The sequence below is a fragment of the Peromyscus leucopus genome, chromosome 16_21 (assembly GCF_004664715.2).
Source record: "Peromyscus leucopus breed LL Stock chromosome 16_21, UCI_PerLeu_2.1, whole genome shotgun sequence".
In the NCBI taxonomy this organism is placed as follows: Eukaryota; Metazoa; Chordata; class Mammalia; order Rodentia; family Cricetidae; genus Peromyscus; species Peromyscus leucopus.
Genome location: NC_051084.1, coordinates 61,509,198 through 61,533,037, shown reverse-complemented (window position 1 = coordinate 61,533,037; position 23,840 = coordinate 61,509,198). Strand labels below are relative to the sequence as shown.

Here is a 23,840-nt window from a genome sequence, read left to right as displayed (position 1 = left end):
AGAGCAAGGGGATGACCAGAGAACTTCCTTCTGATAGTCCTTGTGCGGCTCTAATTTTGATTCTTACAGCAAAGCTATATTACTTTTTAAAATGTTTTAATTTTTTCCATGTTAAATTATGTTCAAATGCACACAGCATACTATCTTAATGACGTTAAAGTACCTAGTGCAGTGGTATTAAACCAAAGCATATTTTGTAGATCCAAGTGGTTTCCCCACTTCAAGTCAATTGGACTCCCATATCATGAAGGTTATCTTTTGTTCTGTCTTGTTTTCAATGGTAGCTACCAAAGCTGGGATGTTGCACATGGTAGACAAGTCCTCTATTACCTAGCAATACCTTTAGCTCTCCTAAATTACATGACAGAGAAATTATGGTATCACAACCCAAAATTATAAGAACACTTATTTGTAGATTAGTTTGCAATGTCTCTCAGTTAAGCTCTGTGTATTCACCATTACGGAACCCTTTAGATAGCGTCTAGTGTCCTACCCCTTTGCTTAACTTGGAAGGACTCCCTGGCACACTGCTTGCCAGGCAGATGCAGTGGTAACTAGCTCTCCCAGATTTTGTTCATTTAGAAATATCTTGATTTGTCCCTCGTTTCTGAAGGACAGCTTTGCTATGTATAGATTTCCCCATTGTCGTGCTTTATTTCCTTTTACGATCGGCCCATTGGATGCATTGGCCCACTGCCTGTGGTCTCCAAAGTCACTAGGGAGAGATCTGCTGATAATCCTATTGTGTGTGACTAGGCAAGTCTCTCCCACTTTCAAGATTCTCTTTCTCATTGGGACATTTGGTTATTGTGTGTCTGACAACATGAGTCTCTGAACTCATCTTTAGGCTCTTTGTATATGTTTATTCATGTCTTTCAGCTGGTTGAAGAAATGTAAACTATACTTTCTTCAGACACACTCTCTCCCCCATTTTTCTTCTCCTCTTTTTACGAGATGTGATGCTTATGTTGGTCCCACAGAGCATCCGTGGGATTTTCTTCAGTCTTTATATTCCTCAGAGTGAATAGTTTGCATTAGCCTAACTTCAGGAATCCACCCTTGCTTCCTTCCTCCCTCCCTTCCTCCCATCCTCCCTCCCTCCCTTCTTTTCTTCCTTCCCTCCAAGCCCCGTCAAGAGTCTCATATAGCCCAAGCCATCCTTGAACTAGCTATGTAGCCAAGGCTGTCCTTGAACTTCTGACCTTCCTGTCAGTACCTCCAGGCGAAGGGATGACAGACATGCACAGCCACACCTGGCTTCTGGAGTCATTAATTCTTCTGTTTACTCAAATCTGTTTTTGAATCCTAAGAGTGAGATTTTCATTTTAGTTCATTTTAATTTTCAGCTCCATAATTTCTTTAATTGACATTTATAATTTATTTTGTGCATGTTCACACAGCATACAAATGGAGGTAAGGGGACAATTTGGTGGGAATGTTTCTCTCTTTGTATGCTGTGGGTTCTGGGGATTGAACTCAGGTTGTCAGTGAGCACTTTTACTTACTGGGCCAGCTCAATGACCCTTTTTAAATTTAATTTTGGTTTTAGTTTAGGTTTTCTGTGTCTTGATTTATATTTCACTTTTTTATACTTTATTTTCTTGAGATTTTTCATATCTCCCTCTAATTCTTTGAGCATTAAAAAAAATTGTGTGTGTGTGTGTGTGTGTGTGTATGTGTGTGTGTATGTGTGTGTGTGTGTGTGTGTGTGTGTATGTGTGTGTGTGTGCACCATGGTATATATGTGGAGGTCAGGGGAGAACTTTTGGGTGTTGGTTCTCTGTTTCCACTGTGGATTTAGAGTTCAAGTTCAGGTCGGGAGGCTTCTTTGGCAAGTGCTGCCCCTTCGCCCCCAGCCCCACCCTGTGGGCTGGCCCTCTTGGAGCATTTTTTAATCTTTTTCTTTTTTTTTATTAAGAGATTTTTCTATTTATTTTACATATCAACCACAGATTCCCCTGTCCTCCCTCCTCCCACTCCCCAGTCTTTCCCCTCAACCTACCCTTCATTCCAGCCCCCTCCAGGGCAAGGTCTCCCATGGGGAGTCAGCAGGTCGAAGCCCCTCCTCCCTGCACCAAGGCTGTGCAAAGTGTCCCACCATAGGCACTGGGCTCCAAAAAGCCGGCTCATGCACCAGGGACGGATCCCGATCCCACTGCCTGGAGGCCCCCTAAACAGTTCAAGCTAAACAACTGTCTGGAGCATTTTTAAGGTAGTTGTTTTAAAGCATACCCTCCCTGGGATCTTTCCCAGGGAAAATCTCTGTTGCTTTTTTTTTCCCCTTTAATGTACCAATTGCCTGGTTCTTTTATATGTCTTGTGACTTGTTAAGAATGGGATGTTTATTCATTTATTTTTGAGACAAGATCTAATTATATAACCAGGCTAGCCATGAATTTGCAGTCCTCAAAAGTTGCTTTTGGATAAGTGTTTCTGAGCTGACTTTGAAGAAAACACTCACAGTGATCTCTTGTGCGACGTTAACACCAATAACCTCACTGCTTCCTTCTTGTTTCTCTCCAGGAGTTACCTCCATATAATGGCTATGGGCTAATTGAAGATTCTGCTCAGAACTGTTTTGCTCTCATTCCCAAAGCTCCCAGGAAAGACATCATTAAAATGTTGGTGAATGACAACAAGGTGCTCCGCTATCTAGCTGCACTGGTGAGGCAACGTTTATACACTAAGATCTTTTTCTTCTCTCTCGGCACGTGGGACAGTTGTTCCTTTTGTCTCTAGGGTACAGCATTACAGTGCCAGGGTCATGCGCTCACAACAGCAGACACTGGATATGGGAGCCAGCCTTCAGGAGTTTTGGGTAGTACTAAGTACGGTGCTTCTGAACCAAGACCCAGCTCAATTCCTGACTCTCCATTCCTAGATCCATAATCTCTCCCTTTTATACCTCAAAATTGCATCCATTTTGCCTCTGTTAAGCAATTGTAAATTTCGATATCATATTCGAATCATTTGTGTATTGACAGACCCTTCCAGAGTATATTTCCTGAAGAACAGAAACTATGTCTTACCGATTTTTAGTACTAGCTATGAAATCTATATGGATATATTTTATATTATGCATAAAAAGCTGACTTATACTACACTAAGAGAGGTCTTTTGAAATTTTTAAATTATTTTATGTGTATGAGTATTTTGCCTACATGTATGTTCTTGTGCTGTTGAGGACAAAAAAGTCCTTGGGCACACAGTTAAGTACTGGAGAAGCCAGGAAAGTTAAATACACAGGCATCCTTCAAAGTGGGGGAGATATTTAACCTGTCTTCCTCCTGGAATGCTGGAAATGGGTGTAATTTACATCCTGGTGATCCTGTGCTGTATGGTGAGCCAGGCTCCACCCATATCCTCAAGAATTTGTTGACTTATCCCAGACCCTTTCCCCTAAAACCTTATGTGAAGGCCTATGTGTGCCTGGTGCCCAAGAGGCCAGAAGAGGGTGTCTGATTCCTAAAACCTTGGGCATTACTTCTAGACCATAAACCTCATCCTTGTGAGAGATGCATCTGTACTTTACAACAGCCTAAGTGCCTTCCGCGTTATCTTAGGGCCTGGCCCAATCCTGACTCCCACAGGTCTTATGTTGACCTCAGTCATTCTCCCCAGACCCTTATCTTGAGCATTGTTTCTGGGTCAACAGAACCCATCTTACAGACGAAGCCATATGTACTCTGTGAAGAACTTCAGTGTAAATGTCTTAAGATTTTCTGTACTCGTGGGACTGAGTTAATTGTTATCAGAAAACTTCTTCCAAAATTGTGCTGGGCTTAAGTATGGCTGAAATAAATGAACTGGTATCAGACACTCGAAGTTTTGGCTCAGCACCGGTACTTAGGTCAGACTGAACAGAGATTCATTCTTGTCTTTTCGTGGACCATTCCCCTGCCATCCAGAAGGCCTATGGGGACCCCCCAAAATGCACCACATGTGTGCCTGGTGCCCAAGAGGCCAGTAGAGGGTGTCAGATCCTGCAAGTTACAGATGGTTGTGAAGGTTGTAAGCCACCATGTGGGTGCTGGGAATTAAACCCAGGTCAGACTCTGGGAGAGCAGCCAGTGTCCTGAACTACTGAGTCATCTCTCTAGACACTGCCTTTAATGTGCAGCAAGTCATTTAAAAGCATGAAGTTTAGAAACAAATGTAGTTCAAAATTTGAAGTTTTTTAAACTCAAGCTTTAAAAAGATCTGTTTATTATATTGAAGGAGATAAAGAGCAAGATTGAGAATTTCAACAAAGAAAGAAAAACAACCCCCCAACACAAAAACACCCTGTTTTAAGTTTTGAACTGTATTTCCAGGATGAAACTGAAAAATATGTTCCAAAAAAACCACTTGTTAAGATCAGTCCATTACATTTTAAAATAAATCTCTTAAGAAATGGAAAGTAAAGGAAATTTTCATAATCTTATAAAATATATCTACAAGCCCTACTGTAAACAGCATACAGAGTGATGAAATGTGGAGGAAATACTCCCGGCGATTAGGAACCAGGGAGGCGGGACTGGCGGCGCACCTTATGCTCTGCCTCCTTGGAGAGTTTCTAGTAGAGCGGCCTGAAGGAGAAGGAAACAAAAATAACCCCAGGGCAGCTAATATTGTCACTGTGAGTGTGTGCTGAGTACCTCAGGAGTAGAGAGGGCGCTCACTGCATAGGGAGCCCTGGAGCCGCACAAGACCTGGTCCATACTCCAAGACCCCAAGTATTGGCCACCGCGGCGGTGGTTTGGATACGATGTATCCAGAAATCCATTAGCATTTGAATACTTGGTTCCCAGGTTTTGGTATTGTTAGGGGAGGCTTAAGAGGTTTTGCTGGAGGAGGTGTATCACGGCGGTGGGGGATGGGGTGGAGCTTTGAGATTCACAAACAATGCCCGGTGCCACCCCATTTCCAGTTAGTTCTCTCTGCTTCCTGCTGGTGATTAGAGACGTGATCCCTCAGCAGCTGCTCCAGCATCCCTCACTTGCTACCTCTGCTCCACCATTATGGACTCTGATGCAACTGTGAGCCCCAAACAAACTCTCCTATAGCTGCCTTGTTTTTGTTGTTGTTTTCTTTTTCCTACAGCAATAGAAAAGCAATACAATCACTCCGTGGGAGGGACATAGCTTTGAATGTACATGTAGTTCACTGGACTGTCAGAGTTCTTAGACTCTCCAGTAGTGAATGTCACAGCACATAGGTAATAGATGTTGATGGTGATCTACTTCCTGACCTGAAGCTCAAGGCTACAAAGCCGATCGATGGGTGGAGCTATTTTTCCTGAACACTTCTCTGCCTCCGCTGAGCTTCTCAGCACCTTCACTTCCTAGTCTGTCAACATCCAGCCCTCCGGCTCTCGGCTCTCGGCTCTCCACAGCTGCTCCTTGGAGCGGTCTCTACCCCCTGGGTCTGTGGCAGGCTGACTCAGGCGCCATACTTGTGTATGTGGTGGCCTGTTCTCAGGCCTCCAGATAACCCAGTTTTAAAACCACAGATTCTCAAAATTGTGCCCAGCCGCTGCCCTCTGAACTGGGGGTGTAGTTGAGCCTTTTGAAGGCTGTGGAGTTGTCATGTTCCCTGGCTTACCTTTTGGGTGAGACTTCTCTCCCTGCTGGGGAGTTGTGTGGCTGGGGAGCCGCGATCAGGCTGGTTTTTTCCCAGTGCTTTGCTCCTGGGATTCTCTTCTGCATCCTAGCATCTGTCTTGTGAATTGCTACAGCTCTTCCTCTTTTCTGTCTTTGGACTCCTCAAGTCAACATTTTAAAGCCACGGGGTTCTTAAATAGAAACCCAGAGTTTTCTTCTGAAAACCTAGAAGATCTGCCAGCACTGGCCTACACTCCCACAAGACAGCAGTTGACGGGAGTTGAGTTGGGGTGGCCTCCCTTCCCAGAGTGAAGCCTGGCTGTCCCAGCCCAGACCCTCAACACGGGGCAGGTTTATATGCATCCAGCTTGGTATCATTTGGGGGTTCCTGGAAAGATCATGAACCTTGATATTCTCTTTTCTCCATCTTCCTAGGAGTCCCCTATCCCAGAAGACAAAAACCGTCGCTTTGTCTTCTCTTATTTTCTTGCCACTGATATGATCAGTATCTTTGAGCCTCCTGTTCGAAATTCCGGTATCATCGGGGGCAAGTTCCTGGGCAGGACTAAAGTTGTTAAACCATTCTCTTCAGTTGACAACCCCGTCTACTATGGACCAAGTGACTTCTTCATCGGTGCCGTGATTGAGGGTAAGTCTAAACATGGCTCCGAGTTTCCTGTTGGCTTGGAAAATGGATTCTTCACAGCTATGACTTAATGCATTCTTGAGCCTTATCAGAAGCAATCGGGCTGTGTTCTGACTGAGATGGTGCTAATATGACTATTTCTTAATCTCCTTGCTTATCAGTTACACTCTAAATTAACTAAGTTTGTTGATACTACATGGTGGTATACATTGGCTCCATTTGTTAGATGTTAACACAAGGAACCCGAGGAAACCACTGAATATTAATGTATATAAGCTGTTCAAAATTCACTAGCCTGGCCAGATGTGATAGCATACAGCTTTAATCTCAGCACTTGGGAGGCAGAGGCAGATGGATCTCTGTGAGTTCAAGGCCAGCCTGGTGTACATTGTGAGGTCCAGGACAGCCAGGACTTTGTAGAGAGACCTTGTCTCAAAAACAAACAAAACAAACAAACAAACAAAACCACCACAACAAAACAAAACACTTCACTAGTTGAATGATTAACTGTGGATCTATTGCTAACAGGTTAACATTATTTTGCTCCTGACTGCATGAGAGAAGCAAAGCCGAACTAAGTGTAACACTACTCTCTCCTCAGTGTTCGGTCATCGATTCATCATCCTTGATACAGATGAGTACGTTTTAAAGTACATGGAGAGTAACGCTTCCCAGTATTCACAAGAAGCCCTCGCCTCAATCCAGAACCGTATCCGAAAGCAGGATGCTCCCCCACAGGATGCTCCCCCACAGGATGCTCTTGCACCAGGATCAGAAAGGTATGTTTGACTTCCTAGGGTAAGGATTTGGCACATGCAAGTGATTTAGAAAGCAATCCCACCCTGTGTGTGTTGTGTTTATGTGGTATATGTGCACATGTGTGCATAGGTACATAGGTACACATGCTTGTTCACTCGTGTGCAGAGGAGAACGTTAAGTATCCTGTTTGGTCATGCTATGCCGTATTTCTTTGGGGCAGAGCCTCTCACTAAGTCTGGATCTAGGCTGGTAGCCAGCAGCCCGATGATCCTCTTGACTCTGCTCCCCACAGCACTGGGGTTGAGGGTGCAGCCACACGCAGGGTTTTTTGTTTTGTTTCTACACATGTGCTGGGACCTGAGTGCCCCATACCTGAATGCTCACGCAGCAAGCATTCTGACCCACTGAGTCATCCCTGCAGAATCCTAGAGAGTAATTCTTGTCAAAATAGATGCATAATGATGTTTTAGGATTTCAGTTTTTCTTTACCAGGTTGAAGTTGTCAGGCAAATGTAGATGGTTTCTTAGGCTCAAAATAATAACTACCGTCTTAGAAATTTTCCAGTTTTCCCCCCTGCAGCAAATAATTATTGAATGAATGCCTGCCATATCTGCTTCAGATGTGATCACTAGGCTACTGGTCTGATCAGTAAACAAAATAGATAAGAAATTGCGGTCTTCCTGGACTGACCTAAACAGGAATTGATAGAGAGTACTACAAGTAGATCATACAAGATAATCAGTGATAAATACCATACAAAAATAAGGCAAATATACATGGCAAGCATTTCTGGAGGTTGGCAGTGATTTGCACTTGCTTGGCAGGGGGGAGCCACGTTAGAGGGCAACTCTGAGCAAACCCTTGAAGGGATGCAAGTTCTCTCGGTAGCTGTGTAGATGCGGGACTGGTGAGTACAGAACCTGCCAGGTAGCGTGCTCCACTTAGCATGCTCAAGTAACTGGATAGACCAGTGAGAGTGGCCAGGGGGAGTGAGATGAGGAGGGATAAGTGATGAAATTAGAAAATTAATGGGGGAAAAAAACTGCAAAGGAAAATTAACGAGGAGCTGGACTGCACTGGGAGTCTCTGAGTAGAAGAGTAGCCGGGTCGGCCTTACGCTTTTGAAGGACTAGCCCGCTGCCATGTTGATACTACAGTCAGAGCCACACGTGTGGTGCAAACCTAATTCTAGCCCTTGGGAGGTACAGTTAGAAGGCTCAAGAGTTTCAAGGCCAGCCTCAGCTACATAGAGAGTTTGAGGCCAGCCTGAGCTATGTGAGCTTGAGGAGGAGCAGGAGGGAAGAGAAAGAGGGTGTGCGAGAGAGATCGGGAGGGAGATTAGAAACGATACTGTAGGAGATGGCAGAGCATGAAGGCCAGAGAAGTGAAGACGTGATCTAATTGGCTGAGCCAATGCGACGAAAGATAAGTTACACAGGGTGTGTGAGAGAACTAGAAGAGTTAAAGAAGCTTCTAAGATCAGGGCCTGAGCAGCAGGACGGACTTACTGAGATAGGGACAGTGAGAACTGGGTAAAGGAGTTTGTTAGGGGAGTGTAGTAGAGACTTGGGTTTGGAGTGTATTTTATGTTTAGGAGATAAAATAGAACCAGGTGTGTGCTAGCATTATGCAGGGGACTGAGGACTTCAGTGCGATTTCCAGCAGAGTTAGGTAGGGAAGCTCAAAAGAGGTAGATGTAAGAGAGGATGGGCAGCACTCTAGATAAAATGTACACACAGTGTTTACGAGGAGGTTTGTTCAAAGGAGGACAGAGAAAGGGGACCGTAGCTAGCAGAGGAGGTAAAGTCAGCTGAAAATTGTGTTTTGCGTTTGAATACATAGGTTATATATCAAACATAAGGAAAATGAACACCTAAAAATTAAAATACAGTGTTATTTTACTTACTACAGCAACAGAAAAAATAGGACCAATTCTAATGTATATTCACCATCAATTGAAAAATGTATCTTAATTCCAGAGATGTTATATGTGGGGAAAAGTTGTCATTGTGTCAGGGGAGCAGCTAGTATAGTATTCTGTGCGGCCTGGGGAGCTCTCTTCAGGGTCCTCTGCTCAGCGGCAGCCAGAACCTCAGGCTGATGAAAAGAATTTCCAGGCCAGTCGGTGTGAAGCAAAGCTGAGATTTGTTTATGAAAGGAGAGGTTTTATGTAGATTTAGCAAAGGCATAGAGGAGGGACAGAAAGAGGGAGGAAGGAGAAGAGAGAGAGCATGGGGAGGAGGAAGGGGGAGGAGAGAGGGAGAGAGGAAGAGGAGAGGGCAGAAGGGGGAGAGAAGGAGGACAGAGGAGAGGTTTGAAGAAATGGACCATTATACAGTCTAGGGAGGGCCCAGGATTCTGAGGGGAGAGTCATATTTAAGTATATTAATAATAGTGCATATGTTAATATTGGTATAATTATAATATAATATATTAATAGTAGTGGCTACTAAAAACACATTACTCAAAGGATTTGAAAGATTAACTAAAAATATTTTGGCATAATTATTTTCTCTAAAGAACCCTCCTTGCCAGACTTTAGGGCACAGGCCTGTGGCCTAGCAGCTCACATCTTCAAGGAGCGCCTGACGGGCTTAGCGAAACCATGTCTCGAACATAAAGTGAAATGAGACTGAGGATGTCGCTCAGAGGTAGAGAACTCGCCTAGCATGTGTAAGGTCTGGTGTTTAATCTCCAGAGTTGCAAAAGTAAATAGATAAATAAACAGAACTCTTCCTTATTAACTGAGGTTATCAAGTGGTTTATGAGATGCACTATAAACGTTTAAAGAGAAGAAAGGAGTTCTGACCAAACCGCAGGCCCCGCAAGGTCAAAGGGATTCTTACTATATCATAGGTCACACGGAGCCAAGGCACATGTCTGGATTATAAACCTGTTCAGTATCTTGTGAGATTTTTTTTTTTCAAAAATGCAATTTCAAGGCCTTTGCCGGTGACTTGATGCCATTCGGTGAGAGGCTTAATCCAGGTACCCGAGGGTTTTTGCTCTCTCTCTTCTCCCTTTCACTGCCCGGTCTTTCCACCCTGGCTCGTGAGAACTGAAGTAGTGTGGCTGTCCAGGAAAGTGGGAGGCGGCATGGTGAGCACTAAGGGCCCACTTGGTATTCATGGCCATTATGTTCCATTCAGCTCCTTCTCAAAAGGGTCCCCTTCTATTCTCCCGTGTCTGTGCAAATACCAGCAGACCCTGGGAGCTATTTGCTCAAGCATGCTACCAGCAAAACCTCATTTTATATCAGGCAACGAGGAAAAGTACATGAGGGCTCAGACCTCTATAGCCATAAAAGGAAGGGAGAGCAGGTGTTGGACGAAGAGGGCTGCTGCTGCCCCTGTTCCCATCCTCAGATCCATCAGTTGTTCTCTGTGAGAGGAAATGTGTGAAGATGACATAAATCCTGAGGTCACACTCCTGTGTCCTCAAGCCCTTCCCGCGTTGGCCCTTTACCTATCCCAATCTATAACGAACCCTGCAATAGGAAGTGCACATCCTTCATTCAACTAATAATCTCAAGAGGTTCCCAAGAATCAGCAGGCCTGTGTGTTTTCTTCTGTTTTGTTCGAGACAGGGTTTCTCTGTGTAGCCCTGGCTGTCCTGGAACTCACTCTGCAGTCAGTGGTTGGCCTTGAACTCAGAGAGATCCGCTTGCCTCTGACTCTGGAGTGCGGTGCTGGGATTAAAGCCACTGTTCGGCTTAGGTCTGCGTATTTTTATGGTAGGTAACAATTCCAAGAGGACAGATTTTTAAGCAGTTAGTCATTGTTTTCTCTGGGCCAGAAAATTGGTGTTGCACACAGGAAATTAACTGAATACTGATTTCAGCTTGAAGTTCTTAGGGAGTCTGGGATCTCCTTTGCAATTAAAAAAAATGATTATTTTATATGTATGGATGCTTTGCCTGCACATATGTCTGCGCACCATGTACGTGCCTGGTACCCAGAGCCTAGAATAAGGCATGGGAGCTCCTAGAAATGGAGTCCTGGTTGTGATGGTTGTGAGCCGTTATCTGGGGGCTGCGCACTGAACCTGGGTCCTCTGAAAGAGCAGCCAGTGTCTTAACCACGGAGCCACCTCTCTAGGCCTTTCTTTGCAATTTTGTGAACTCAGATTTAAGGATAAAAACATGCACGTGGCTCAGAAGCCACTTTGATCCCAGAATCTGACTGTATGGCCAGCATGAACACACATCTGTATACAGACCACATCCTCTCTTTAGTGGACTCTTTTGTGCCCTTCAACTTCAGGTGGACCCCCTTTCCTACTCAGTGAGTCTTTCATCCTTCCTTCTTCCCTTGGTGTTTTCAGGTAGTCTCTGTTAGAATTCCTAGTCACTCCCCTAGCTTAAAAAGCTGGGCACAGATGCCCTCCTCTCTCCTGCTCTCCCTTTCTCCCCCCCCCCCCCTCACTTCTCCCTGCACATGTCTCTTCCACAGGCCTGGTCACTCTCTTCTGTCCACCCACATGGGCAAAACATACATGCATTAAACAGGTAAGCCTTAAAAAAAAAAAAGTCAAATGTGAGATAAAGTAACCCAGTGGGCTCTTCTCCCGGTCTCCCGTCTTTACTTCAGAACGTCCACATGATCATCCTCTTTCACCTTCTCCAAATGCAAGGCTTCTATTGTGCATCTGTGATCATTTTCTCCCTGACTGCTTGAGAATCCAGACACTCTTCATGAATTGCTTTCTTGAAGGTCATTGATGGTTTTCAAACATAATCGTCTCACTTATGCATTAGTTGAGCAGATATTTGCGCTTGTCCCCTGCATTAGACTTGACAGTAATACTAGCTTAAGCAAATATGTGAGACAATCGGGGGCTGTGATCTAGAGCAGAGGCTGGCAAGCTTTTGTTTGCAGAGGCTCGGATGCTGAGTGATTCAGTCATAGCATCTCTTGGGAATACTCAACCCCACCCTTTCCAGCATGAAAGCAGCCACAGACAAAGGTAAACGAATAAAAGCAGGTGTGTTCCAATAGACCTTTCCAAATAAAGAGCAGTTGTCAGCTAGATTTGGCCCGTTCCACAGTTTCCTGACTCTTCCCCTCCCGGTTAGCTTGTTTGGTGGACACACAGTATGAATTACTCTTTAGCACCTTCCTTTGGAAACCTTTGCTTTGATCTGGGGAGTCAGAGTCTGGTGTCCCCCCTCTGAGAACCTGTCAGGTGCATCTTCAATTTACATTGTCCGGGTTGCTGTTTCTCAAGATCCTTCATCTGTCCTCCTGCTTGCCTCCTCAACTCTCTATGATACAGTGTGAGTCCCTCTCTGTCCTAGCCATTCTCCTGGATTGATGTCTGCATTCTTTTTTGTCTGTTTACAGTATCTTTTGAAATGCTGGTTACAACTGAAAAGCCATCTGTCACTTCCTCTCCCAGCACACCTGCTCCCCCTCCCTTTATGTCTCCTTATTCTCCTCTAAGGTTGAGCTAATGAGCTGTGATGATGTGGGAATCACCAGCACAGTGCCTGGTAGAGAAGAGGCTGTCAACGCAGGTTAGCTCCGCCCTCTCTCTCCTTGACAGGACCCTTGTATTTTAAACCATATCCAATAAGCTGTTGTGTTCTTTAGTTTGACCCTCCAATGCCTCTTGCTTCCGATCTCTCATTTTCAGTATCCCTACCTGTCTTGACTTAATGCAGACTGTCAGTGAGGTTGCACTTGGTACCCACAACAGTAACAGTGGAAACCATCTCCCATTGGTTTATGCTTTTCGTGTACTACAATAGCTGGAGGCAGGACTTCAAAGCCAACCTGCACTGTATGAGATCCTGTGTCAAAAAAACAAACAAATGAAAACAAAACAAAAGCAACCAACCAAACAAAACTATAATTCATTAAAATTTAAAAAGTTCTTCCCAGAATCTACCAGAAACCTACCAAGTTTTTTTTAATTTCATTGCCTCCGCCATGAAACACTTTGCCAGACCAATACTAGAAAAATCAAATATTGGGAAGAACTCTGGCCTTAAATACATCTCTACTGAAATCCAAGCCCCCCCCCCAAAAAAAGAAAAGAAAGAAAAAAGAAAAAAACAAAACCAACCAACAGTTCATCAATTTAAATTCTTGTATGAAAAAAATATAAACAGTATGTGAATTCAATTGTAAAAGGGGGGGCACTTTAAAAAACTACAAAATAAACTGGTTTTAGGAAAATAATCATTTGAAAACATCTAAATGATATTCAAAAACTTAAATTAATTTTGAAATAGAAACGAGTCAAAATATTTTAAAGTGTTATGTAAAGCATCTATGGAAAAAAAAAAAGCAGCAAAAGCAGTTCGGAGAAGCAGCCGGCCCTTAGGGAACACCTCCACCCACACAGGTACCCAGGAGGGGCTTTGGAACACCCGCACCCACTCAGGTACCCAGGAGGGGCTTTGGAACACCCGCACCCACTCAGGTACCCAGGAGGGGCTCTGGAACACCCACACCCACTCAGGTACCCAGGCGGGGCTTTGGAACACCCACACCCACTCGGGTATCCAGGAGGGGCTTTGGAACACCCGCACCCACTCAGGTACCCAGGCGGGGCTTTGGAACACCCACACCCACTCGGGTATCCAGGAGGGGCTTTGGAACACCCGCACCCACTCAGGTACCCAGGCGGGGCTTTGGAACACCCACACCCACTCGGGTATCCAGGAGGGGCTTTGGAACACCCGCACCCACTCAGGTATCCAGGAGGGGCTTTGGCGTGAGTTAAGCGTCATACCCGTTACCATCCACCCACATTTCTGCCATGCTGCATGGGTGTTTTCTCTGTTGTTTGAAGGAAATGAGTGTCTGGATTCTTCAGGGAAGAGAGAGCTACTGTCTTTCCCCCAAATGATCTGATATAAAATTATAACTTCAGTCATATATTCAGATATGCGACAGGCAGGAGACCTTACCTCCTGAGAGCATGTGGAGATGGAGGTTTGGGTGCTTCCTGTCACTAAAATGGCCCCCTGCCTATATGAATCTGATAATCATATTCTGCTTCTGTAATAAGTGATTCAAGTGGCCCTTTCTATACTGGGGGAATTTTAGGACCCTTATTGTTTTGACCTTGCTATAACAGTAATATCTGCTTAAATTTTAAGGGAGTAAACCTGGTTTGGTGGTACACACTTGTAATACCAGTGCTTGGAAGCTTTGCCAGAGGGACGGGAGTTAAGGGCTAGCATGGGCTACATAGTGAGAGGTCTCAAAAACAAGAACAAGGAAAACAAAACAGAGGTAATAAAACTTAGGTTACAAAAGCTGAAGTAAGCAAAACACTCATAAACCAGAGATGACTGCTTCTAATATTTTGTTGTTTAATATTCATATAAAAATATAATACTTCTTGAGGGCTGTTTACTGGCTTTTGCAGTCTATCATGAACATTTCAGATATCTTAGAATGTTCTATGAAGCATCAATAGTTTAATGCTTTAAGTAAACATTACATTCACATTTTTCATGTACTTCTACCCTCTCTTTCACAGGTGACTATGGCTTTCTGTCTGTCTGTCTGTCTGTCTGTCTGTCTGTCTGTCTCTCTCTCTCTCTCTCTCTCTCTCTCTCTCTCTCTCTCTCTGTCTCTCCACAGTTCTGGCTCTATCCTGGAACTCATTCTGTAGACCAGGCTGGCCTCAAACTCAGAGATCCACCTGCTTCTGCCTCCTGAGTGCTGGGATTAAAGGTGTGCACTACCACGACCCAGCTAGACTATGACTTTCATTTAAAAAAAAAAAAAGATTTAGTTTTGTTTTTATGTATGTGTCCGTGAGAGGGTTTGCACATGTGAATGCAGGGCCCAGAAGCCAGAAGAGAGTGTTGGCTTCCCTTGGAGCTGGAGTTCTGAGCTGCTGAGCTGCTGGACTGACTTCAGGTCATCTTAAAAACAGGATGCATTTTTAACTGCTGAGTCGTTTCTCCAGGCCCGTGTTTTTGTTATTTTTTTTTTCAATTTATTTTTAAGTACTTGTTCATTAGTATGTTTTACCTGTGTGTATATACGTGCATCACATGGGTGCCTTGTGCCCATAGAGGCCAGAAGAGGGCACTGGATCCCCCGGAACTGGAATTACATGTGGTTGTGAGCCACCGTGTGGGTGCTGGAAACAGAACCCATGGCCTCTGCAGGAACAGCAAGTGCTTTTAACTGCTGAGTCCAGCCCCACACTCTGTCTTTTCTTTCTAAAAGCAGCTTCCTTAAACAAAAAAGAAAATCCAAATATCAGTCTTTATACCTGTGTAAGTTTTACCGGAGCCAGCACTCTGTCCACAAATCAGGGCCCCAGCGCTCACACTAACAACACATTTTCCTCCTGCAGCACAGCAGTGGCTTCATCGTGACTGCATCACGTGATTAAAGTGTAAATTATTTAGCTCATTTCCTACTTTTGGACGTTCAGGCTGATCAGTCTAGTGAACTCTTTTTTTCCGTGCAGTCCACGGTCCTTTCTCACGAGGTATTGTTTGAAATTCACTGCTAGGAGCTGGCCATAGTAGTGTACACCTTTAATCCCAGCACTCAGGAGGCAGAGGCAGGCAGTCTCAATGAATTGGAGGCCATCCTTATCTATATAGTTTAGGCCAGTTAGAACTTCACAGTAAGACTATGTAAAAAAAAAAAAAAAAAGCTAGATTTTTGTCTCTTATTTCCAAAAAGAGATCCGGGAAGATCACACTACTTTTCACCTGCCCAGACCGCACAGTGGCAGCTTCAGGTTAACATGGAACTAGGGTTGGGGAGACGGCTCAGCAGTAAAGAGTGCTTGCCATGCCGTCCTGGCGACTGGAGTTCTCCTCCCGGCATCCTTACTACAAACTAGCATCCCGAAACCATCCAACCCTGGCTCTGAGGGACCAGACACCTTCTTCTGGATGTGTGCACAACCACACACAAACGGAAGGTTAAAAACCAAAGTGAACCAGGAACCAAGCTACACTGTTTTCAGCAGTGAAGTTTCTGAATGTAATACACAGGAAGAGCAGAGAAGCCATGGTGGAGTCATGGAGGGAGGGCCTCGGTGAGAGGGAACGAGGATCCAAAACTTGTTGAAAATGGGGGCAGACACGAGTTCTGATCGGGCCTCTGATGTGGTATCGGGACGAGGTCCCAGCATCTTCAAGTCCATTTTCTCATCACTGAGAAACGTAAGTGTAAGCACTTAGGAGGGTATTTTGTTCTGAGAGGATTTAGGAAGATGAGGGAGTCTTTGTTGGAGCTAACGTTCTTTAGTTTTATAACTAGCTTTGTTCTCAGAGGAAGTACACATTGAGCTTTTCCTTACTGTGTCCTGTTGGGAAGGGATAGCCATCACTCTTCCTAGTACTCTGTTACCAATCTCTCTGTGGTTTCAGTAACGCAAGGCCTGCACTGCTGCCCAGCCCCAAGAGCGGTCTCCAAACGCCCACAGATGGCCTTTCACAAAACTCACTGAGAACGGAAGGGGGAATATTAAAACCCTGAGAGATTCCTGTCTGCATAGTGACGTGCATAACTTCTAGGCACTCAGGCACTTGGGTCTGGATGAGGTAATGTTTGTCTGCAACTGTAGAGGCCAGCATGATTCCCACAAATAGCAAACTGGGAAAGGCAGTATATGAGACCTGGCTCTTTGGGGTGGAGTGATTTAACTGATGGCAAGAAGGGACATAATTCAAACACTGTCCCACATGAGGCCTTCTGATGAGGAGGTTAGCTGTGTGTCAAAACTGGTGGGCTTATTATTTTTTATTATTATTATTATTATTATTATTAATGCTTCCCAGATTTCACGAAATAAGAGCTTTGCTCACTGAGGTAAGATTGGTCAAGAATGAATATATTTATATCCGATCATGTCCTTCTCTTTACAGCATGCAAGCCACGGAGGAACCCAAGGCACAGGACCTGGATACCCTGATAGACACAATCCAGATGCACCTGAAAGACCATTCCTGCAAAGATAACCTCTGTGAAACGTTTCAAATATACGACAAGGAGGAGTCAGGATTTGTGGACAAAGAGGTGTTCTTTAAAGTCTGTGACACTCTTAATATCCCAGTCGATGACTCCTTGATTAAGGAGGTCAGTATGAACGGGTGGTTTGGGTTGACTGCACAGACTAAACAGACTAAACACTGGTCATTCCTTCCTAAGGGGTTACAAGAATCAGATCTCCCGTTCTGTCCTGAGGACAGGATTTTCCACACCACAGCATCAACTTCCTTTTCAAATTGTTGCTGCAGGATGTCTCTTAAGCTGGGGCTGGGAACAGATAGCAGAGAAGTTGCTAGACCAGCATGTTAGAGATGGAAGGTAGGTGATCGTGAGGCACCAGCTGCCAAGGAGGGACCCGAAGATAAGTTAATGAACAGGTTGTTTGCGGGCTCTGGGAGACTTCAAGGTCAGCCTCTCACGATGAGCATGGAAGCTGATATGACCCCTGCCCAAGGCAGCAGTGTCTGTAGGGTAACAAGTTTTGCTGAAGATGGGGGAGAAGGAATGGAAGTGTTCCTCCTAGAACTTTTATGATTGTTAAATAAGGATGGCATTTCTTTTACTCGCTACAAATCTTGATGGCTAGGACCCTTGCTGGAAGTCAGAACAAAATTTACCCCACCCTGGCCAGGACTTTAGCTTAATATCATGACCTACTCATTGATTAACAACACGGAGGCTTTATTGACCTTCCCGAAGGTTTTCAAGCAAGAGGGAACGTTTGGAAATTAAGGTTCATTTAGGAAATGGTTTAGTTGAAGTAACTAGGTTAAGTAACTAGGACGGAGGGTCTTGTTTGGTCTTTTTGAAGACAGAATGTTGACAAGGAGTATGAGAGGAGGGCACTTCTTCACGTGGGCTAAATACCTATTTACTCTAGAAGTCTTTGATTGACAGCATGGCTAATTCAGTTTTTATTTTCAAGTCATTCATACTGTGTGACATGGGAGCGGACATGAGAAAGGAAATGCAGCCATTGGGAAGTGGAATGTAGAGGCTGGGCAAGGCAGATGTTGTACAGACAACCGCAGCCAATCACTGTTACCATCACTGTTGAGTCCAGGGGACATTGAAAGCATGGCTATAACTAGATCTTCCATTAGGCTGCAACAGTAGGAGCCTGCAGTTTAGGGGTGTTTAGTTCTTGGGAGAAGGCAAAATATTTATATTTGAATATAGCAATAAAAGTATTTTGGCTGGGCAGTGGTGGCTCACGCCTTTAATCTCAGCACTTGGGAGGCAGAGCCAGGCAGATCTCTGTGAGTTCGAGGCCAACCTGGTCTACAGAGTGAGATCCAGGACAGGTACCATACACAGAGAAACCCTGTCTCAAAAAACAGCAACAACAACAACAAAAAAAAAGTATTTTGAAGCTGGGTCTGCTGGTACATGCTTGTATCCCCAAAGTTTGGGATGCAGAGGCAGGAAGATCATGAGTTCAAGGCCAATGGAGGCTACAAAGTGAGATACTGCCTCAGAAGATAAAGAAAAAAGGAAAGTGTGTGATAATAACAACGCCCTTCTAAACGTGAATATTACTGCTGTGGTTTCACTATGTATAATATGGGGCTTAATGTCTGACCTACCTTCCAGGATCACAGGATTACTTCAGAGTCAACTGGGGATATAAAGGCTGAACTCTGTTTGGGTTGGCAAAACCCTGGGGCTCCTTATGCGTAAGTGTGCTTGGCAGTTAAGCCGAAGGGAGCTCTGTCTCACCTGTCCTGTTTGTTCCCTTGCAGCTAATCAGGATGTGTACCCACGGAGAAGGCAAGATTAACTACTATAACTTTATTCGCGCTTTCTCGAACTGAGCTGAACGAGAGAGTGTGATATGAATTGTTGACACTGAACGGACATGGAGAAATCTACTTTGTATCTACTGGGCGAGCATTTGCATCGCTCCTGAACTTGTACTTCTTCTTTGGCTCTTCTATTTCACTCTTACTAAAGTCTAAAGTAAATTGATTTTCAAAGAATGGAAGACTGGGGCCTTCTTTGGAGCGGCAGAGGTACCGTGATAGTTTTAACTTATAGGACCCAGGGGGTCCAGAATTCGTCAAACAATACCCTCAATATGTGTGTAACGGTGCTTGGGATGAGGTTAACAGTTGGATTGATAGACAAGTAAAACATATCTTAAAGTAAGGAGACCCCCGGCAGCAATTTGAAAACCTGACTAGAAACACAAACTGACCCCCTGCCTGGCTGCCTTTCCACGGCCACACAACCCTTCCCTGGCCCTCAGTGGAAACTTCCCGTGTCCTGAGCATGCAGCCAGCAGACTGGAGCTGGACCCTCAGCTATGATCAGCTGGCAGGCTCAGCCCACACAAGCACACACACTCACTCATACCACCCCACAGCACACACAATTAGTTTTCTGATTCTTTGGAAAAGGTGGATACAGATGTAGAAGGAGGAAGCATGGAAGGAATGATGGACTCCTCGGGAAGCGTTTGGGATGCTGAAAATAAAGTTCTCAGCAGCACTCTCGCTGGAGCCGAGGGCCTCTCTACCCACCCTTCCACTTCCCTCAGTATTGTTGAAAGATACACTACATGCTTTGCAGGGCGCAATTCTAAGCCCATTAGTAGAATAAAAACTGGGAGCCTGAGGTCTGGCTCAGTGGTAGAGTTCTTTCATAGTATGTGTAAGACCCAATGCCATCAAAAATAAAGTTATAAAAAATGGAATATAAAATAGTGTGGTGTACATAGAATGGTGCTATTTTCATAAGATCTGTGTATTTACTGGGATATAATGTCAATATCTCTAGAAAAGAATTCCTTTTAGAAAGCTTCACCTCTAAGATGTGTGGGGCAAGACTAGCAGCACTTTCTGGTTTTCTAACGAGCTCTGATTGACAAGCCAGGCTAGATTCTTCCCAGCCACCCAAAACATGCAGCGGTCGGGAGGAAGTCATACAGGACCAGAATGCCCCGGTCCTCTCAAAGTTGCCAAGGGGCCTCCCTGGTTTTGCCTTTGGCAAGGCGTTAAGACACATCTAACTAGCTTGTTCAAGGGGTTCCTTTTCAGTTCCAGGCTGTCTCAGGAAGAAACCACGTTTTGTTTCCTGCCATCATTTCTAGCTGTTTGAAGTTTGATTTTTAAGTACTTTAGAAAATCTATTTCCGTCTACATTACCCAAGCTTTATCTTACCTGTTCCATCCAGTCCTGTCCCAGGCCCGGGAGCCTTTGGTACAGTGAGTGCTAGACCAGCCTAGTGCTTCCTCTGGCTGCTGTATCCCATTACTCACCTCAGGAATATGTAAGGTGAGCTAAAGAATAGGACCAGGAAGCTGGAGAAGCAATGTACTGTTTCATTGGTTAGTAATATCATCTGCAGCTAGGGCTGGCTAAGTGGCATGTGCCAAAGACTGGCTTATTCTCACTCACAGGGCTCTGTTCTTGAGGTAGCGCTTAGGTCATTTTCCAAAGAAATCCTGTGCATGGTCCCAGTCTCCAGCTGCTCAACTCTAAAGGCATAGTTCTTAGGCCCCTTTCCTTCCTCTGAAGCGTCTACAGGGAGGGGGCCCCTCTAGGGTAGGGTAATTAGGGAGGTCATTTCCTTTCCTTTAGAGTTACTTTACGAATCAGCCACCCCAAATATGCTTTCTAGAGTCCAGAGGACTGAGGCAGGGAGATTGCTCTGTGGGTAAAAGTGGTAGCTGTGAAATTCTGATGGCCTGAGTTCAAATCCCAGAACCCAAGTCAAACCCACTACAGTCCCACGCATCTGTAATCCTAGCACTTCTTCAGTGGTATGAGAGGCAGAGACGGCAGTGTCCCATCCTCAGGAAGCTCAGAGGTCAGCTATCCCAGAGTGCCCAATGCAATGGCAATTGAGAGACTCTACCTCAACACAGAAGACAGGGACTGACATGACCACAACTGTCCTCTGCTTTCCATATGCACATCGTAGCATGCCGCACACACTCAAATATATACACATGCACTAGAGATTTTCTAAACCTTTAAACTTGGGCAAGTTGAGCGACAGTACCCTGTAGATGTAACCAACCGTCTTATTAAATAAGAAACACAGAAACAATGTAAAAGAGAAAGTCGAGAGGTCAGAGCTCAGAGCTAAATCTCACCCTTCCTTCTGCTGTCCCAGCTTCGCGAAAAGAGACCTACTTCCTGTCGGTTAGTTTTTTTAAAGTATGTTGTTCTGCCTTCTCATTGGTTGTAAACCCAAACACATGACTGCCTCGTCACCGTCTGAATGTACAGCCCCCTAGGTCTTAAAGGTATATGTCTCCAATGCTGACTGTATCCCTGAACACACAGAGATCTTATGGGATTAAAGGCGTGTGCCACCACCGCCACACTCTTGCTATGGCTCTAATAGCTCTGACCCCCAGACAACTTTATTTATTAACATACAATCAAAATAATATTTCAGTACAATTAGATTACCACCACAGTACCCACAGCATTTTGAAAGCCCCCTGAGAAGTCCATACTTTCTAGTCTCTACTCAGCCATCCCTGTCTTCTATTGAAGAGGAAAGCCCACAGAAGCTATGGCCTGTTCCCTGGCAATCTCTCACAGATTTGCACACTTAGTAGCACGTGGAAACACTTCCTAATCTTTTTCCATTGGCTTTGGCTTCTGCTGAACTAGAGGCATTCTCTTTTAGATCCTCTCCTTCTGTCTTAGTGTTCTATGCCGTGAAGAGACACCCCAATCACAGCAACTCTCACAAAGGAAAGCATTGAACTGGGGCTGGCTTTCAGAGGTTTAGTCCATTGTCATCACGGTGGGGAGAATGGCGGCACACAGGCAGACCTGGTTGGGAGAAGGTGCTGAGAATTCTACTTCTGGATCCATAGGACCCGCAGGCAACAGGAAAAGAGAAGAGTGAGCCTCTGGGCTTGACTTGGGCTTCTGAAACCTCAAAGCCTGACCCCAGTGACACACTTCCTCCAACAAGGCCACACCTCCTCATCCCTCTCAAGTAGCACCACTCCCTAATGGCCAAGCATTCAAGTGTATGAGCCTATGGGAGTCATTCCTAGCCCAACCAACATACCCTCCAATCTCAGTTCCGGCCACTTTTTGTCTTTCCCACTAGCTAGCGTCCAGACAGCTCTCTCTGCTGCTCATGGTAGTGTCACAGAGAAAGTGGTCTTATGTGAGCCCGACACACTCATATTCCATAAGCTTGTTTCCCCTGCCTCACCCTACATCTTCCAAACTGACCCAAGATTGAGGAGACCTGATAACAGCTATCCTGACAAGGTCTGAGAGGTATTTCAGGGCTGAAGGGACTGTCTGTGGAAGCATCATACTCACTGTTGGACTACAAAACCCGAGCAGATCACTTCTGCCTGAGACCATGAATGGGAGCAAAACCACGAGATGACACTAAGTACTGTAAGCTGCTGTCACAACTGGCATGCATCTGGAGGCCTGGGCTGAGGTGATGGATGACCGCTAAGTGATAGCCTGTAGTGGGCACCACTAAGAGATGACCACCCCTTCAAATAAGCCACAGCACGACCAGTCACCACCTGCAGAGGCAGCACACCTGGTAGCCACCATTGGATTTAAATGAAGCTTGTGTTCAAGACTAATAAGGATAGGTCATTGCTTCAGCACGGGGGGGGGGGGGGGAAGCTGCCTTGTGGGTGAAGACTAGCTTGGTGGTGAGTCACTGTTCAGCCCAGGGTCCATGCCTCAAATACACCACTAGGGGGCCTTGAGCATCCGGTCACAATTAAGGGGATTTGCTTCATGTCTACAAAGTTCCAGTATATTCAGGACAAACAGGTAAAGAAGATTTCTCTAAATACTGTCTCCAAGGGCTCTTGGGTATGTGACTCTTTTAATATCCGGTTGGCACGTAAGTATAAGCATGTTCGTTAAGATCAATTCAGCCAGGTGCACAGGCCTGCCATCCCAGCACTTGGGCAGGAGGACTGCTTACGTCCAAGGCCAATCTAGACTGTCAATGCAGTTGAGGTAAGCGGAGACTATATTGCAAGACCAGGTCTCAAAAAACAAAAACAAAGCCGACAATTTAAAAGTGGGCACGGTGGCACACACCTGGGATCCAAGCTCTTGGGTGGCAGAGGCTGGATTGCCATGACTTTGAGTCAGCCTGAGCTAGGACACGGGCAACAGACCACCAGCCAGAGCTATGTAGAGACACCCTGTCTCAAAAACAAATTATATATCCTTTTATTTGTACCATGAACGTAACACTGTTGCTAGCTACCTTATCCTGAGAAACAAAACCTGCAGGACACAGAAGAGAACCGGGCTAAGCTAACTCAGTTCACTGCGGGGATATCACCCAGCATGCCATGCAGAGCATGACGGAAATCATCTGCACCAAAGCTGGCTCCTGTGAGCACGGCCCACTTTCACCTCGAGTAAGTCCCTGGGTGATGTCGACCCCTGTGGGTTTCCCTTGGCTAACCACCACCGGCAACTGCACTCACCTCCTGAGCACTCCCCACGGATGGTTCTGGAAAACGCAGCTGCATGCAATGGCAGGCTTTTTACGTGATGACGCCAGGCACCCTGTTGCCACCACTCTTACGAAACTGGGACATTGCATTTATGCATCCCCTCCAAGCTGCATGACTTCACAGGATAGCAGTCCAAGTAGGGAGACCTTCCTCGGGTGGATGGGCAGGTGGGGGTGGGGGGAGGCATCCAGCTTACAAAACTTGCTAGGAAATTTAATTCCCTTTTTTAACTTATTGTTATAGATGAAATAAAAATGATGCATACTAAGCCAATTACTAGATAGTGAAAAATTTTAGACGTAAAAAGCTAAAGTTGATCCAGACTCGAAGTGAAAACAAATGGAAGAATCAGGACCAAAAAATATTAGCATATAAAAACACATCAGTGAG

The 23,840-nt window shown here is 45.1% G+C and overlaps 1 protein-coding gene across 2 annotated transcripts in view; it reads left to right on the top strand.

The window, feature by feature from the left end:
• Efhc1 (EF-hand domain containing 1) overlaps positions 1–18,952 on the top strand; it is a 35,518-nt gene extending 16,566 nt beyond the window's left edge. The window contains exons 7-11 of one of the 2 annotated variants that reach the window (XM_028868074.2): positions 2,524–2,664; positions 6,018–6,231; positions 6,830–7,007; positions 16,845–17,055; positions 18,711–18,952. In XM_028868074.2, the coding sequence (XP_028723907.1) occupies positions 2,524–2,664; positions 6,018–6,231; positions 6,830–7,007; positions 16,845–17,055; positions 18,711–18,782 (816 nt within the window). In that variant the 3' untranslated portion in view covers positions 18,783–18,952. Of the gene's footprint in view, positions 1–2,523; positions 2,665–6,017; positions 6,232–6,829; positions 7,008–16,844; positions 17,056–17,127; positions 18,136–18,710 lie in introns of those variants that run through there. The other variant, XM_037199805.1, reaches the window with a different exon arrangement.
• The last annotated feature ends 4,888 nt before the right edge of the window (positions 18,953–23,840 follow it).